At 46.2% G+C, this 14,167-nt stretch overlaps 1 protein-coding gene across 1 annotated transcript; it reads right to left on the bottom strand.

Moving 5' to 3' along the window:
* Positions 1–12,085: 12,085 nt before the first annotated feature.
* LOC308432658 (sperm motility kinase Z-like) lies at positions 12,086–13,543 on the bottom strand (the record flags this gene model as incomplete). The annotated part of the gene is made up of 1 exon (XM_080932430.1): positions 12,086–13,543. One exon carries the CDS (start codon positions 13,541–13,543, stop codon positions 12,086–12,088), a length of 1,458 nt encoding a protein of 485 aa, XP_080788556.1.
* Between the last annotated feature and the right edge of the window lie 624 nt (positions 13,544–14,167).

Raw genomic sequence — 14,167 nt, 5'->3', positions numbered from 1 at the left:
TAGCAGTAGCAAAATTACAGTTGGGAAGGAGCAACAAAGTAATTTTATGGTTGGGGAGGAGGTCTGCACAACCTGAGCAACTGTATTGAAGGTCACAGCATCAGGAAGGTCGATAACCAATGCTCTGGAGGCTGTAGAAGTTTGCAGTCGCACCAACTGCAGGTCTCCCTCTCCTGACATCTTTACCAGCATTTGTCAGTTGTTTTCTTGATCTAGTCATTCTGAGTAGGCGAACTCTAGACAGAAAAGATAAAATTGCAATGCATTTTAATTTGCATGGTTTCTAATTGCTAAGGATGTTGGACACTCTCCATATTTCTTTGCTATTCTTATTTCTTCCTTTGAAAATTCTATGCTCAGATCTGTAACTCATTTTATTAATAAAAATGAACCTTTTCTACATTCCCTTTGTACTTACAGCAGTTTAGTGGGATTTATGTATCACAAGTCTCACTTGGCAGATGAACTGATATCAGGGAAAACTCTGTAAGAAGCCAAAGATATTATACCTAGTCATCAATGCCTCCTCCTAATTCTGTGACCTTTCCTCTGAATATCTTACTCTATTCCTGCTTTCTTAACTCTTGACATAGAAACATTTAAGTGGCCAGTTGCCTATGACTAAGCAAAAGGGAGGAAGTAATTATCTTCTTAAACTGATTTTCTCTCTGGTTCTTCTTGGCTTGCTGACTCATGAGTGAGAGGCAAAATTTTCCATCAGGTAGAAGCCATTTCAATGGTATGAGGATGTGAAAGAGGTGATCAGAGATGAAGCAACACATTTGGTACTATCAGAGCCGCAATCTTGCAAGAGAGCTGCAACTCAGGAAAGAAAAGGCCAACCCTGGGTCCCTGTCCAGGAGTCAGATAGTTTTGATGAGTTTGGAGTACAAGTCAAACAGGATCAAAGAATGAGACCTCCATCTGTTCTTGGTTGCCATGGGGGAGGCACAGGGACCAATATAGTTCATCACAGTGGAGGGGCCTGAGGCCTGAGCATAGGATGATGTCAGAAGTGGGGTAGATGTGTAGAGCAGAGGGTGGCTACAAAGCCCACTTCACTGTGTAGTCTACATGAGCCTGCAGCAGTGCCTTATTGCCCTGAGTCTGAGAATCCAAGAGAAAGTGGTGGCTCCCCCCAGTTAGCATGGCTCAGCAGATTTGCATTGGGTCGCTGGTCTTTGTAAAAATTCTCAATGCTCTGAGGCTCTGTAGAGGAGAGAGGTTCAATGACCATGTCAATGGCAACCAGCTGGTCTGAGTAGTTACTCAACTGAGTCAGTTCAGACTAGAGTTTAGCCTGTGGGCTTGAGTCCAGCATGCACACACACTCACACACACACTCAAACACTCACACACACATTCACACACATTCACACACATGTCTCTGTTACAGGTAGAGCTAACTGTAAACTAAAGTTTGGATCACCTGGGAGATGGGTTTCTGAGTGTGTCTCCTGTGTGTGTGGGTAATGTTGATTGTTAATTGAAGTGGGAAGAACCATCCACTATGGGCAGCATTTCCTTAAGGGTGCCAAGAGTAGGGTTGTCCCCTCTTCACAAATAAACAGATGGGAGGACACACTGGTTTGAGATTTATGCACCTGGCTGCTGGACAGGCTCTGAGCGGCCATCTCTGAGCCATGAAAAAACTACCTCACCTAGGACTTGTCATAATCCGATGGAATCCTGGGAAATCACTGGTGGAATATTCCAGTCTTTACCCATGAGGACAGTTTTCATTTCAGGTCTGGTTCATTGAAGGAACCTCTACAGGGTGGAACAGGCACCGAGGTAGGTTCTCACAGAACAACCCTAGTATCCCTTTAAGGTTCCTGCAACATAAGCAACTCTGCCTCCTGGAATCTCCCTTCATCTGCCCTTGGTTCCGACAGGAGAGGCACAGGGGCTTCTTTCGAATGCAGTAATGAACAGCCTAGTCTCAGGTTCAAATTTCAGAAACCTATTAGCTTGTTGACCTTTAACAAGTCACAAGGCCTTTTGCCCTTCAATTTTCTTATGTATGAAATGGGAATAATGGCAGACCCCAGAGATGATGACAGGGAGGAATGAGCGTTTCTTCAAAGAATGAAAATTATTTGATGCTCATCATCATCCTTTTGTGTCTCATTTTGGGTCCTGAATAGGTCCTGAAATTTACAACATTGCTTCCTCCCATCTCTCACTGCAGTCAACTCGGTGTTATTACATTATCCCAGTTATTTGCTCAGTCAGCATTTGCACCGCAAATCATTTTGCTGACACTGTAGAAGCCAATGGCTCGAAGTGAGGAGTGGGGCTCATGCGATCCTGAGCCTCAGAGACTCTCCTCTTATCGGCTTCATAATAGCCTTTGCACATTAGCTCCCCATTTCTTTTTGCAGAGCTGTTGCAAAGTTCTTAGTTCGAGGGGTGTTGAGAGAATGCCTTGGTAAGAACTGAGCAAACAAAACACGAGCTTGATCATTTATCACCTCGGTGGTAACAAGATGAATTTCTGTTTTCAACAGGAACATTAGGAAGGATGGCTGGGTTTGGACGGCATGAAAAATTGTGGCAGCATGAAAGAGAGACAATTCTATATATAAAGGGAAGTCGCAGGCTGGGAAATATACCTTAAAACGGAAAAGTGGGTATTGCCTTTAAGGTGACCAAAAATGAAATAACAAGGGGATTGTGTCAAAAAGAGCCACGGGTATGTGCTGTCTGAACTGTGCAGGATGCGTGCCCACAGACAAAGCTGTTAAGAAGGCCACTGTAGAGGCTGCTTCAGTCAGGGGCATAATCTGAAGCAAGTGTCTTTGGTTCTTATGTGCTTTCCAAACTCTGGGTCAAGCTGCATTACTGCATGGGCTGTACCATTTGTAGCAAGGAAGTCAGGAGTCGCTCCCATGAAACCCGGAAGATCTGGACATTCACACCACGATTCAGATGACCATATTTAGGGTAATAAATATCAGTTATAAAGATGACATTTTAAATCTTAAAAACTTTGAGAGAGAGAGAGAGAGAGAGAGAGAGAGAGAGAGAGAGAGAGAGAGAGAGTGTGTGTGCTCGCGCGTGCACGTGTGTCAGTTTACACCTTGAAAAAGTCAGTTTTCTTCCTCTACGAGGGTCCTAGGGCTTGAATTGAGGGTCTCAGATTGTCAAATTTGGTCGCAAATGCATTTGTTGTGGAGCCATCTTGCTAGCGCAAGGCTGGTGTTTTAAAGATATTTTTGTTGCACTAAGAATATTGTTTTAAAAAAAGATTTACTTTTCCTATTCTTAATCATATGTCTGTGTGATTCTGTGTGCTGGAGAGTGCCCATGGAGGTCAGGGTTTTCCTATCCCTTGGAGCTGAAGTCCCAGGCAGTTATGAGCTGCCCAGTGTAGGTACTAGGAACTGCACTCATGTCCTCAGAAGAGCAGTAAATGCTCTCAACTGAAGAATCATCTCTCCTGGCCCAGAATGTTTTATATCATGATCTAATACATGTATACCTTGAAATAGTTTTACACACACTCACACACACACACACAGACACACACACATACACACACACAGTGAGTGTGAGAGGGAGACAGAGACAGAGATAGGCAGAGACAAACAGAAAGAAACAGAGATATAAATAGACAGAGACAGGAACAGAAAAAGAGAGGCAGAGGAAGAGAGAGGGGAGATTTATTGAGTGCATAAGGCCCTACAGTCCTATTTAAATTTTTTGTAATTCTGGTAATTCATTGCATAGTGAACTAATTGGAGGGACACATATTCAGCACAGTGCAGTCCATTCTCATAGGTCATTAGCTGACTGTCACTTGCAACTTTAAAAATAAGAGATTTTCTTTCTCTCTCTCTCTCTTTTTTTTCCTCTCTTCTGTTTCTTAAAGACTAGATCATACTCTGTGTTCTTGAACAAACAGAGATCTGCCTACCTCTGCCTCCCAATACTGACATTAAAGGTGTGTGCCACCATCTCTGTCTAAAAGTGGGGCTCTGAAATATACATTATTAGAAATCAGATAGGATTGAAAACCATTTCTAAAACATAAAAAATCTGTATCAACATTGATAATAATTTCTATTGATTAAATTAGCAATGTCGATGTGAGCATCTAAAACCAATGACAATATTGTGAAGATGTGTTGTCATTAATGTGATTTTATTTGTGTGTGTTTATGTTGCAAATAAATCCCAGTGATTCGTGTGTCGATATTGCCAAGCATAACTTATGGCAGATTACTGGTGTATTTGAGAAGTAATTTGGTACTCCATTTTGGATGCCATGCAAATGCTCATACCCAAGTGTAATTCTACATCTGGGAATTTGTCCCAGTGAAGCAATCCAGTAAAATAGGAACATCTCTCACAGTCTTTTATATCAGCAGTTAAACAGGGAATGACAAGAAACCTTCTAAATAGCCAAGAATAGCATAATATTTAAGTAAACACACTACATCAACTCAAAATATTTTGTTACCCAGTTGAGAAATTATGATGAGTATCCAGCAACATGAGAAAATGTTTATGCTAATCAATGCAGACTCTGAAAACAAACCCTTGTGTGCTCTAGCTATTGCGGATGTTTAAGAAATGTCCTTAAAAGTCGGTGGCATGACTGCAGTGTGACAGCCTGGTCTGGGCCTGCCAGGCTGGACTTAGCTAGGGATGGAGTCACTGGAAGCTTCATCCAGGCCAGTTCTATCATGTGTCCAGCGGTGGGTACTGGCCTCAGATGATACCCTGGCTAACTGTTGACTTGGACCCTCTGAGGACATCATGGATGGGCTCCAAGGGCAGAAGTCTCTGGAGAGCCAGGCAGAAAACGATTCAGCTCATGCAACCCAAACTTGACAGTTATACAGGCCTATCCCCCTCTGTCCAGTGAAAGTCACCAAGCCTCGTCTGGTTGTTAGGACAAAGGGAAAACAACAGCATTCTATGACGAAGAGTGACATTTTCCAGAAGAGACACAGCACTCGGTAGTTGTGGCTATTTGCAGAAAGTAAAATATAATGCAACATGTACTGATTGTAGCCATATAAAAATTATAAAAGTGTCAGTGCCAGGACAGTGAGAAACAATCATTTAGTTTACTTTTTTAATTGTTACTGTGTTGAGCATGATGTTTTGGTCAAGGAGCAGAAATGTATTAATATAATTGTATCAGCAAGAACTTAGGCTGACAGAGCTTTGGGAATTATTTCTAGGGTGACCCCAGCTTTCTTTCGACCTTCACTTACACAATGACATGGGTCTTTCTGTTGGTAGTGTTCAGTCTATGGCACTGGTAACCTCCCACACATTTTTGAAACATAGACCAAGGTGAAAGACCCTCATTTGAGGACCTTTAACTTATGAGACCCCAGGACCCAAGAATCAGCCGAGACCACTGGATGCAAGTCGCAAGAGGGTTTTATTGGTCACAGTCGTCCGTGGGCGACAGCCTATTTAGAAGACTGGCGTGGAGACTAAGGGACAGTTTCTTTTTTATAGGGTTTGGGGGGCAGAAGTGAGGTACAGAAGCGGAAGCATAGTAACAGGGTTTTAATTGGCTAGTTTAAATGTGGCCAGGGAGTGAGCCCAAAAATATGGCTCTAAGGACACGGCTCCTGGTACCAGCCGGGGCTGCAACTCCAGAGAATAGTTGCTTTGGGCTTATCTAAGTGTGGGAACTGTGGCAGAAATATGGTTCCAAGGACACAACTCCTGGTACTAGCTGGGGCTGCAGCTTTCCAGGATAGTTGCTTTGGGCTTATCTGAGTGTCTTCCTTTCTTTGTCTATTGTAAGCTGGCCTCCCACTGGTATCTTGCTTGGCCACCTGGGACCCTGACCTAGCCTGCCCTGTGTGTACACAGCCTTACAGAATTGGCATTTATTGTTGGTATGCGGGGGTTCCCCCATTTTCTCTTCTGCATTAAGGGAAATCTGTCACTTATTTTGCATCAGGGTACCTCTGTATCCTGCTGTTGTAGTCTTTGGTAGTGCTGTTCAGTCAGGGCCAGTACCTAGACAACAGAAATTCTTTTCCTGACAAATTGCAGTGGTCGGTTGATGATACAGGGCCCACACGTTAGAATCATGAGTAGGATCACTATGGGTCCTATCAGGGAGGAGAGCAGGGGGGTCAACCAAGGGGACTTAGAAAACCAGCTTTCGAACCACCCTTGATGGTTTTCAAACAGTTTCTGCTTCTGGTTTAGTCGTTCTCTGAGTTTGGTCATACTATCTCTGCCTTCTGACATGAGTAGCCCCCTTCTCCACTATATTTCTCCTTGTATTTGGCCCGTAGGAAAGGCATAGTGGCTGTCAGTGTAGACATTGAGTCTCTTCCCTTTTGCCATCCAGAGTGCCTGGGTCAGGGCTATTAGTTCGGCGCCTTGTACATAAGTTCCTGCCGGGAGGCACTTGACCATACTACCTGGTCTGAGGTGGTGATGGTGGCTCCAGCCTTCCATTCTCCATTGACAAGGTAACTGCTGCCATCAGTGTACCAGGTGAAGTTGGCACTCATCATTGGTTGGTCCATGAAGTCTGGTCTGGTTCCATGCAATTCTGCCAGGATCTGTTGCCAGTCGTGGGGCTCTGCTCCTCCGGGGAGGAGAGTAGAGTTGCCGGGTTTAGGGCAACAACGTGCCCGAACTGCACCCTGTCGGCATTAAGCAGGAGGACCTGATAATGAGTCATCCTGGTGTTAGATAGCCACAGGTCGGGCGGCTGTTTGACCAGAGCCTTCAACTCGTGTGGGGCCAAGATTGTCAGAGGCTGTCCCAAAGTTAGTTTGCTGGCGTCTTTGATGAGCACTGCTATGGCAGCAACCATCCCGCAGCAAGGATGCCACCCAGAAGCTACAGGGTCTAATTTATTGGACCAGTAGGCAACTGGGCTTCCCCAGAGTCTCAATTTTTGAGTAAGGACTCCTTTTGCAAAGCCCTGGGTTTCATCCACGAATAGTTCAAAAGGCTTGGTCAGGTCTGGGAGCCCTAATGCTGGGGAGTAACCAGCCTTTTTGATATTATCAAAGGCCACTTGATATTCAGCTCCCCACTGAAAGAGCACCCCTTGTTTGGTCAGTGGATACAAAGGGGCTGCCATTTCAGAAAACCAGGGGATCCAGAGGCGACAGAACCCCACTGTCCCCAGAAACTCTCTTAATTGTCTAGGACTCTTGGTGGCGGGGATGCTGGCCACAGTCTGTTCACGAGCCTGTGTTAGCCATCTCTGTCCATTTTTTAATAGGTACCCAAGGTAGGTGAATTGGGTTCGACAGATCTGGGCCTTTTTGGTTGAGGCCCGATAGGCTAATCATCCTTAAAATTGCAGTAGAGACTCAGTTCCCTGAGTACACTCTTCCTGGGAGAGCACAGCTAACAAAAGATCATGGACATACTGAAGAAGGATGAGGGATGGGTGCTGTACCCGGAAGTCAGCCAAGTCCAGATGTAGGGCCATATCAAAAATAATGGGGCTGTTTTGAACACTTGGGGAAGTCTAGTCCAAGTTACCTGTCCTGAGATCCCCAGCTCCGGATCTTTAAACTCAAAGGCAAATATTGGCTGACTTTGGGGGCTCAATCAGAGGCAGAAAAAGGTATCTTTCAGGTCTAATACTGTGTACCATCGATGTGAGGGTGGCAGTGTGCTAAGCAAATTGTAGGGGTTTGGGGACCGTCGGGTGTATATTTTCGACCCTCTTGTTGACCTACCTCAAGTCTTGTACTGTTCGGTAATCCCCAGTCCCGGGCTTCTTTACTGTTAGAAGGGGTGTATTCCAGGGAGACCGGCAGGGCACTAGGATACCCTGATCTAACAGTCTCTTTATGTGAGGGCTAATTCCCAAGCGAGCCTCATGAGACATGGGGTACTGTTTGACTGAGACAAGAGTGGCTGACGTCTTAAGACCAATTACTAACGGGGGTTGCAATACAGCAAGTCCCATTCCCCCTGTCTCAGCCCAAGCTTGAGGGTACTTGCTTACCCAGTCCTGAAGATCAGGATTTGAGTTCTCCTTGGTGGCTTCAGGTTCATGGAGGCGATATTCACCCTCGAGATTTAAGGTGAGGACATGAGGAGGCCTCCCCTTGGGTCCAGTGATTGTTGCCCCTTCCCCTTTAAAGTAAATCTGGGCCTGTAATTTGGTTAGGAGGTCTCTCCCCAGCAGGGGATATGGGCAGTCAGGAACATGTAAAAAGGAATGTGTTACCTGCCCAGTGGCCAGCTCCACTCAGCAATCAGTAGTCCATCGGTAGGTCTTATCCTGGTAGCCCCCTAGACCCAGGATGTTCGGGGACTTAATGGCCCTGGGGTCTTGGCAAGAACTGAATGCTGGGCTCCGGTGTCTACCAGAAAGTTGACAGGTTGCCCCCGACTCAAAGAATTATCCTGGGCTTGGGGATGTGGGGGCTCCTGGCCCTGACCTCCCTAGTCTTCATCTAACGCCAGGAGGGAAATCTGGGGTCGCTGCTTCCGGGGTTCCCGAGGCTTCTTGTTAGGGCATTCTCTGGCCCAATGTCCCTTCTTCTTACAGTAGGCACATTGGTCTTTATCTAGTTTGGGTCGGATCTTCTCATCTCCTCTATTTCCCTTTCTCTCATTCTTCTGCATGGCAGTGACTAGCAACTTTCTCAGGCCCCTATTTCTCTTCTTGTCTCTCTCATCCCTTTGTCTACGTACTCTATCTTCTCTTTCTTCCGGCGTCTCTCCCTTGTTAAAGATTCTCTCTGCCTCTTTAAGCAAATCCTGCTCTGAGAATCCTTCAGATTGTCCAGTCTCTGCAACTTTACTCTAGTGTCTGGGGCCGATTGCCAAATGAATGACATTGACACACCAGTCTGCTGCCCTGGATCATCCGGGTCATAGGGAGTATATCTCCTCTAGGCCTCCTTAAGCTTTTCTAGAAACACTGAAGGTGTCTCATCTGGTCCCTGTAATACTTGCTTAACCTGGGCCAGCTTACAATAGACAAAGAAAGGAAGACACTCAGATAAGCCCAGCTTTCATATATGCCACAGCCCCGACTGGTCCCAGGAGTTGTGTCCTTGGAGCCAGATTTCTGCCACAGTTCCCACACTTAGATAAGCTCAAAGCAACTATCCTTGGTAGCTGCAACCCTGGATGGTACCAGGAGCCGTGTCCTTAGAGCCATATTTTTGGGCTCTCTCCGTGGCCACTTTAAACTAGCCAATTAAAACCCTGTTACTATGCTTCTGCTTCTGTACCTCACTTCTGCCCCCCAAACCCTATAAAAAAGAAATTGTCCCTTGGTCCGTGCGCCAGTCTTCTGAATAGGCTGTCGCTCACAGGTATCTTGCTTGGCCACCTGGGACCCTGACCTAGCCTTCCCCGTGGGTGGACAACCTTACAGAAATAGCATTTATTGTTTCTAACAGGGGGTCTTTCAGCAGTAGAATACTGATCAGGAAGGTTGGGAGATATAACCATTAGCTCTAGGAGACCATGGAAGGCGAGAAAGAACAGTCCTCTATGAAGGGCAGGTCCCAGAAGCAGCAGGTCTCAGAGGCACAACTCCACAAGAGCCAGGCCCTCTGCTGCAGATGCATGTTGAGTTTTAGTGGGAGGAGCAGGAATGTGCTCCCAGCCTGAGCTGGAGCATCAAGTCCTGGGTGGTCCACTTCCGGAAGGTTTCCTGGGCAGCATCAGTCTTCCACCTTTCTTCTCTGACAAGCAGGATTGTGGCTCTGGAGTCTCTTTGCTTCCCCTGATGTCAGGTAGCCTGAGTATGAGGTCATCAGCCAGAAGCAAGAGCCATGGTGAGGAAGTTTGGGAGACAGGCATATCTGCTGACTGGTGGGGCTTCTGTGTGCCCTGGGGAGAGGAAAGGCCAATCAGTTAAGAGCTGTAAAACTCAAAGAGGAGAAGGTCAAAGGCATGGCAAGAGCATGTGGGGTGGTTTCAGTGCTGCCTCTGTGCCTTTCTTCTGTGAGGAAGAGGAAGCTGGGAGGGAGGGCTAGGGACTGTGCAGAGATTGCAGCTGAGGATTTGCCTGCATCCTGGTCTGGCAGCCAGGGGGTTGTTGCTGATCTCCACCTGCTGTTAGCTTCCTGGTCCTCATCAACTAGAATTCCCTGAGAGACTTTCAGATGATAGGAATATTCCCATGGGCAACCCTTCAACATTATTATTTTTTTACCTCCTTCCTAGCCAAAGGAGCATTCTAGGCGAGGAGAGACAAGCCTGTGACACTGCATTTCTTTCTGCAACTCTGTCCCACTAAGGAGTGGAACCCAATGCCCATGGGATCATGAAGCTCAGTGTCTTGTGGCTGCTGCTCTGAATGCAAGGAGGCAGAAGCCTGGGACACTTAGTGACTGTGATCTTACTGGCTGCTCTCAAGGCTGGTTCCTCGGGAACTTGGTTCTTTGTCACCCCCTCCCAGGTCTGTCCTTGTTCCCACCATGTAACTCATCTTCATCAGACCCAGGACCTCACCTCCCTAATCCTTATCCTCCTCCCTTGTCGCTCTGTGGTGAGCATTGTTATACTTTCTAATTGGAGTTCAACCACAAGCAAGAAGGCTTTGTAACAGCCTGGATACTGACCCGCAATCATTGTGATTTTAGTTGTGAATAAGAGTTTTGGATCTACTAGGAAAGATGGGCAGAAGGAACAGATTTAAGGAAAAATATCCTAAATCTATGGTATACAAATGCCTATCTCGGATGACTGGGGTAGATTGAGAGAATAATCGAATGTAAGGGTGTCACATCAGGAGGCATACGAACATGACACTAAAGACCCATGGGAACAGCCTATCGGGGCAGCCACACTGGGATCCAATTCACTTTCCACTTGAATGTGCTGAACTAGTAGAGATTTTGGCTTCCCCTTGCCACGTTTTTATATCATGGGAAAGACAAGAGTCGAATCTGCAGAAAATGGACCCTCTGGCTGAATCCAGAGACAACGATTTCACTCTTGGGTTGCTTTGCTCTGATTTTCTCCCTATTCTAGCAGTTAGAAGACCAGCCCAACCTCAAACACAGTCTTGTAAGACTGTGTGAAACACATATGCTTGGTTCTGAAGTTTATGGGGATGACTTGTTAGATGTCTGTTGGAATGACGGGAGCCAGGATCGCATGAGACAGGGAAACTGCTGAGAAAAATTCCTTCATCAGATTGCCTGTGGGCATGTTTGTGGGACATTTTATTGATTAATGATGGGATTTCCCAGGCATTTTACATAGTATCACCATCATATTTTGCTCCATATTCTATTTGGTAAGCTCTGAGTACTGATCAGTGGGGCAGGGGGGATAGGGGGAGGCAAAGAATCGGCTTTGATGAATGAGAGAGCAGAACGTTAAAGGGAAACCTGGATGGCCAGGACAGCAGTGCAATGCGGCTTTGCTGAGATGTTGGCCATGAGGGAAGAGAGAGGCACCACGGAGCTAAACTCTTCTCAAGAGCATTTCCTTGGTGGATCTCAGAGAAGCTTGGATTCAATGGTGGCAACAGTTGCTTCTTGTGCTGGAAGACACACTTGACCATGTGTAAGGATTTCCCAGGTGGTTCTGGCTGCCTGGAAGCTGAAGGGTCAAAGAGGGTGTAGAGAACAGCCATAGCTTGGGGCAGTGGGAGGCCAGGGGATTCTGTCATTGAAGGTTTAGCCTTCCCGCGGGGCAGACCTCAGCACACTGGAGATGTTGAGACTGTGTGATGACAACCCATATCAACGCTAGGTGTGGTAAGACTCCACCTGGCATGACAAGTAAGACATGTGGGCTGCAGACAAAGGAAACCCAGAAGAGGAGTGGCCCAAGACCCTCTGCAGCCTGAATTATCCCAAGTCCTGTGCTTGGGACAGTGAACTGAGCCATGTAAATAACTTGGTTTGATTTGGTTTGGTTTGATTTGATTGGGCTTGTGTCCTGGTTCTATGCTCTTGGAGTAAGAAAGTATGGTACATGTGTTTAATTGTACAGGCACTCACATCCCACATGATCTAGATACAACTAGATGTAACTCACTGTACCTCGAGAACTTCATCAGGAACTGTCTATATGTAAGACATTAGTAAAAAATAAATCTACAGACGTACCTGAGCTATGCCTGTGCCTCCTGTCATCTGATGGTGCCCTCTCAGTTTTGGGGGCACACCTTTCTGTGAGGTGATACACAGCAGCACAGGGACCGGAAACATGCTCCAATTCTTTTCTTCCATTTTGCCCAGCCCCTGGGCTGCGGGGGGCTTGAAGTCCCACCTCTTTCTGGGCCACTTAAGGTCTTTTCTGCCAGGGAGTCAGTGGAACAGCTGGTGGTCGCTACATTCACTGTAGTGTCTCTTTGAAAGGACAGACAAGGGGCGGTCATGGACCGTTTGTAACTTCTGCCCTTAAGGGAAGAAGCATCTGTCTCACAGATTTGTCTTAGAGTATGTTGTTCAGGGGATCTGACTGAATTAAGTAAAGGTTCACTTGCCCTTCTCTTGAGAGGTAGAGGGAAAATGTCAGGGTCTGCTCTCGAAGGGAAAGGTGCCACCCCTGGCTTCATTATCTTTCTTTGGACACCACTAGCATCATTTTGAGATGCCTGACCTCTTAGGAGGAGGTATGTAGCCATAGTTTCGTCAAACATTTTGCATTTTAATGATTCTATGGTGTCCTTCAAGCAAAACCCAATCTTTTCCATGGCTACCATTATGTCACGGTCTGGGGAGCTGGTATCACCATTGGAAGGAAATGTTAAAGTCTTTTCTCCTTGAAGCCATGGGTGACTTAAGAGGTCTTGAGCACTTGGTCTCTGCCTTGAGTTTACTGTCAACAGCATGCCGATGATGCTCTGTACGTCTTTAGAGAGATAGGAAGGAACGTGGTACCTTCCCTGCAAGACTTTTTTACTCAGTTCCGAAAAGGTGGTCGCTCTATAAGGAGCAAGCCCAGTCACCATAAAATACAGAAGCACCCCCAATGCCCACATGTCTACTTTGGGCCCATCATATGTGCGGCCAAGGAATATATCCGGAGGAATGGAATGCAAGGATCCAGAGAGCCTTTTCAGGTTTTGCCCAGGCAAGAATCTGGCAGCCAACCCGAAGTCAATGATCTTAACCTGGCCCCGCTCATCCACGATTATATTGTCAGGCTTCAGATCTCGGTGAATGATTCCATTGTCATGACAGTAGCATATGGCACTGAGCAGCTGGATAAATATGCTCCTAGCTTCATCTTCCTTCAGGTATCCGGCCCCCTGCACTCGATTAAACAACAACTTTCCCTGGGCCTCTTCCATAATTAGGTAAATGTTCTGTTTTGTTTCCATCACTTGTACAAGGGAAACAATATTTGGGTGGTTTAGCACCTTCATGATTTCGACTTCCAACACACTTAGTGCCTGCGCCGCCCCCCTCTCATGCTTCACCAGAGCCTTCACTGCAACCTGTGTGCCCGTGAGGCGGTGCAAGGAGAGCCTCAGTTCGTTATTGCCGCCCTGGCTCAGGTTCTTCAGGACGGTGTACTGCCTGGTGAACACCTCTTCATCGAACAAGCTGAAGGACTCTTCGCTGGGCTTTGACAACTTGTCCTCACTCTCAGTGGACATGGTGCCTAGCGACGAGACTGCCAAAGGAAGCGATGTGCTGGGGAGAAAGGAAACGGGAGATAAGGAAACATACAGAGACTAGAGGGAGGAAAGTACGGGAATCAGGGGGATGGAGAGGAAGAACAAAGGAAAAGGTGAAAATCACACAGACAAGCAGCTTTAACCCAGACCGCGATGGTACACACATAGAAACCCAAACTTGATCCCCAAACCAAGACCTAGCTCACAATTTAGTAAAATAGAAAGACCACAGCTCAGCAGTGTTGCGGATGCTATTTGATAAACTGAGAAGTGAGGAATAAGGAGGGAAATGAATGGAAGAAGAGATGATTGAGAAAAAAAATCTCAAAATAACACAAAAAATTTAAAACCAATACCCCAAACTAGACCAACTAATTAGAACAGCAAAGAAATCGAAGCAAAGCCAGGACCCCTCAAGAAATCAAAACAAAAGCAGAAGCAAAGAATACTCATTAATTAAATTGAAACAGAGAAGCAAAAGTTAAAAGCAAACCAGAGAAATAAAAAGAATTAGGAACCAGAACTGGTCACATCCAATTAGGCATAAACTCCAGAGGGCAATACATTACCAGGACTCAATAATTATTTTGTAAAGGAAAAGAT

This window comes from Micromys minutus (genome assembly GCF_963924665.1).
Source record: "Micromys minutus genome assembly, chromosome: 18".
NCBI classification, from domain to species: Eukaryota; Metazoa; Chordata; class Mammalia; order Rodentia; family Muridae; genus Micromys; species Micromys minutus.
The sequence above is the reverse complement of the archived record's forward strand: the minus strand, read 5'-3'. Positions and strand labels throughout refer to the sequence as shown.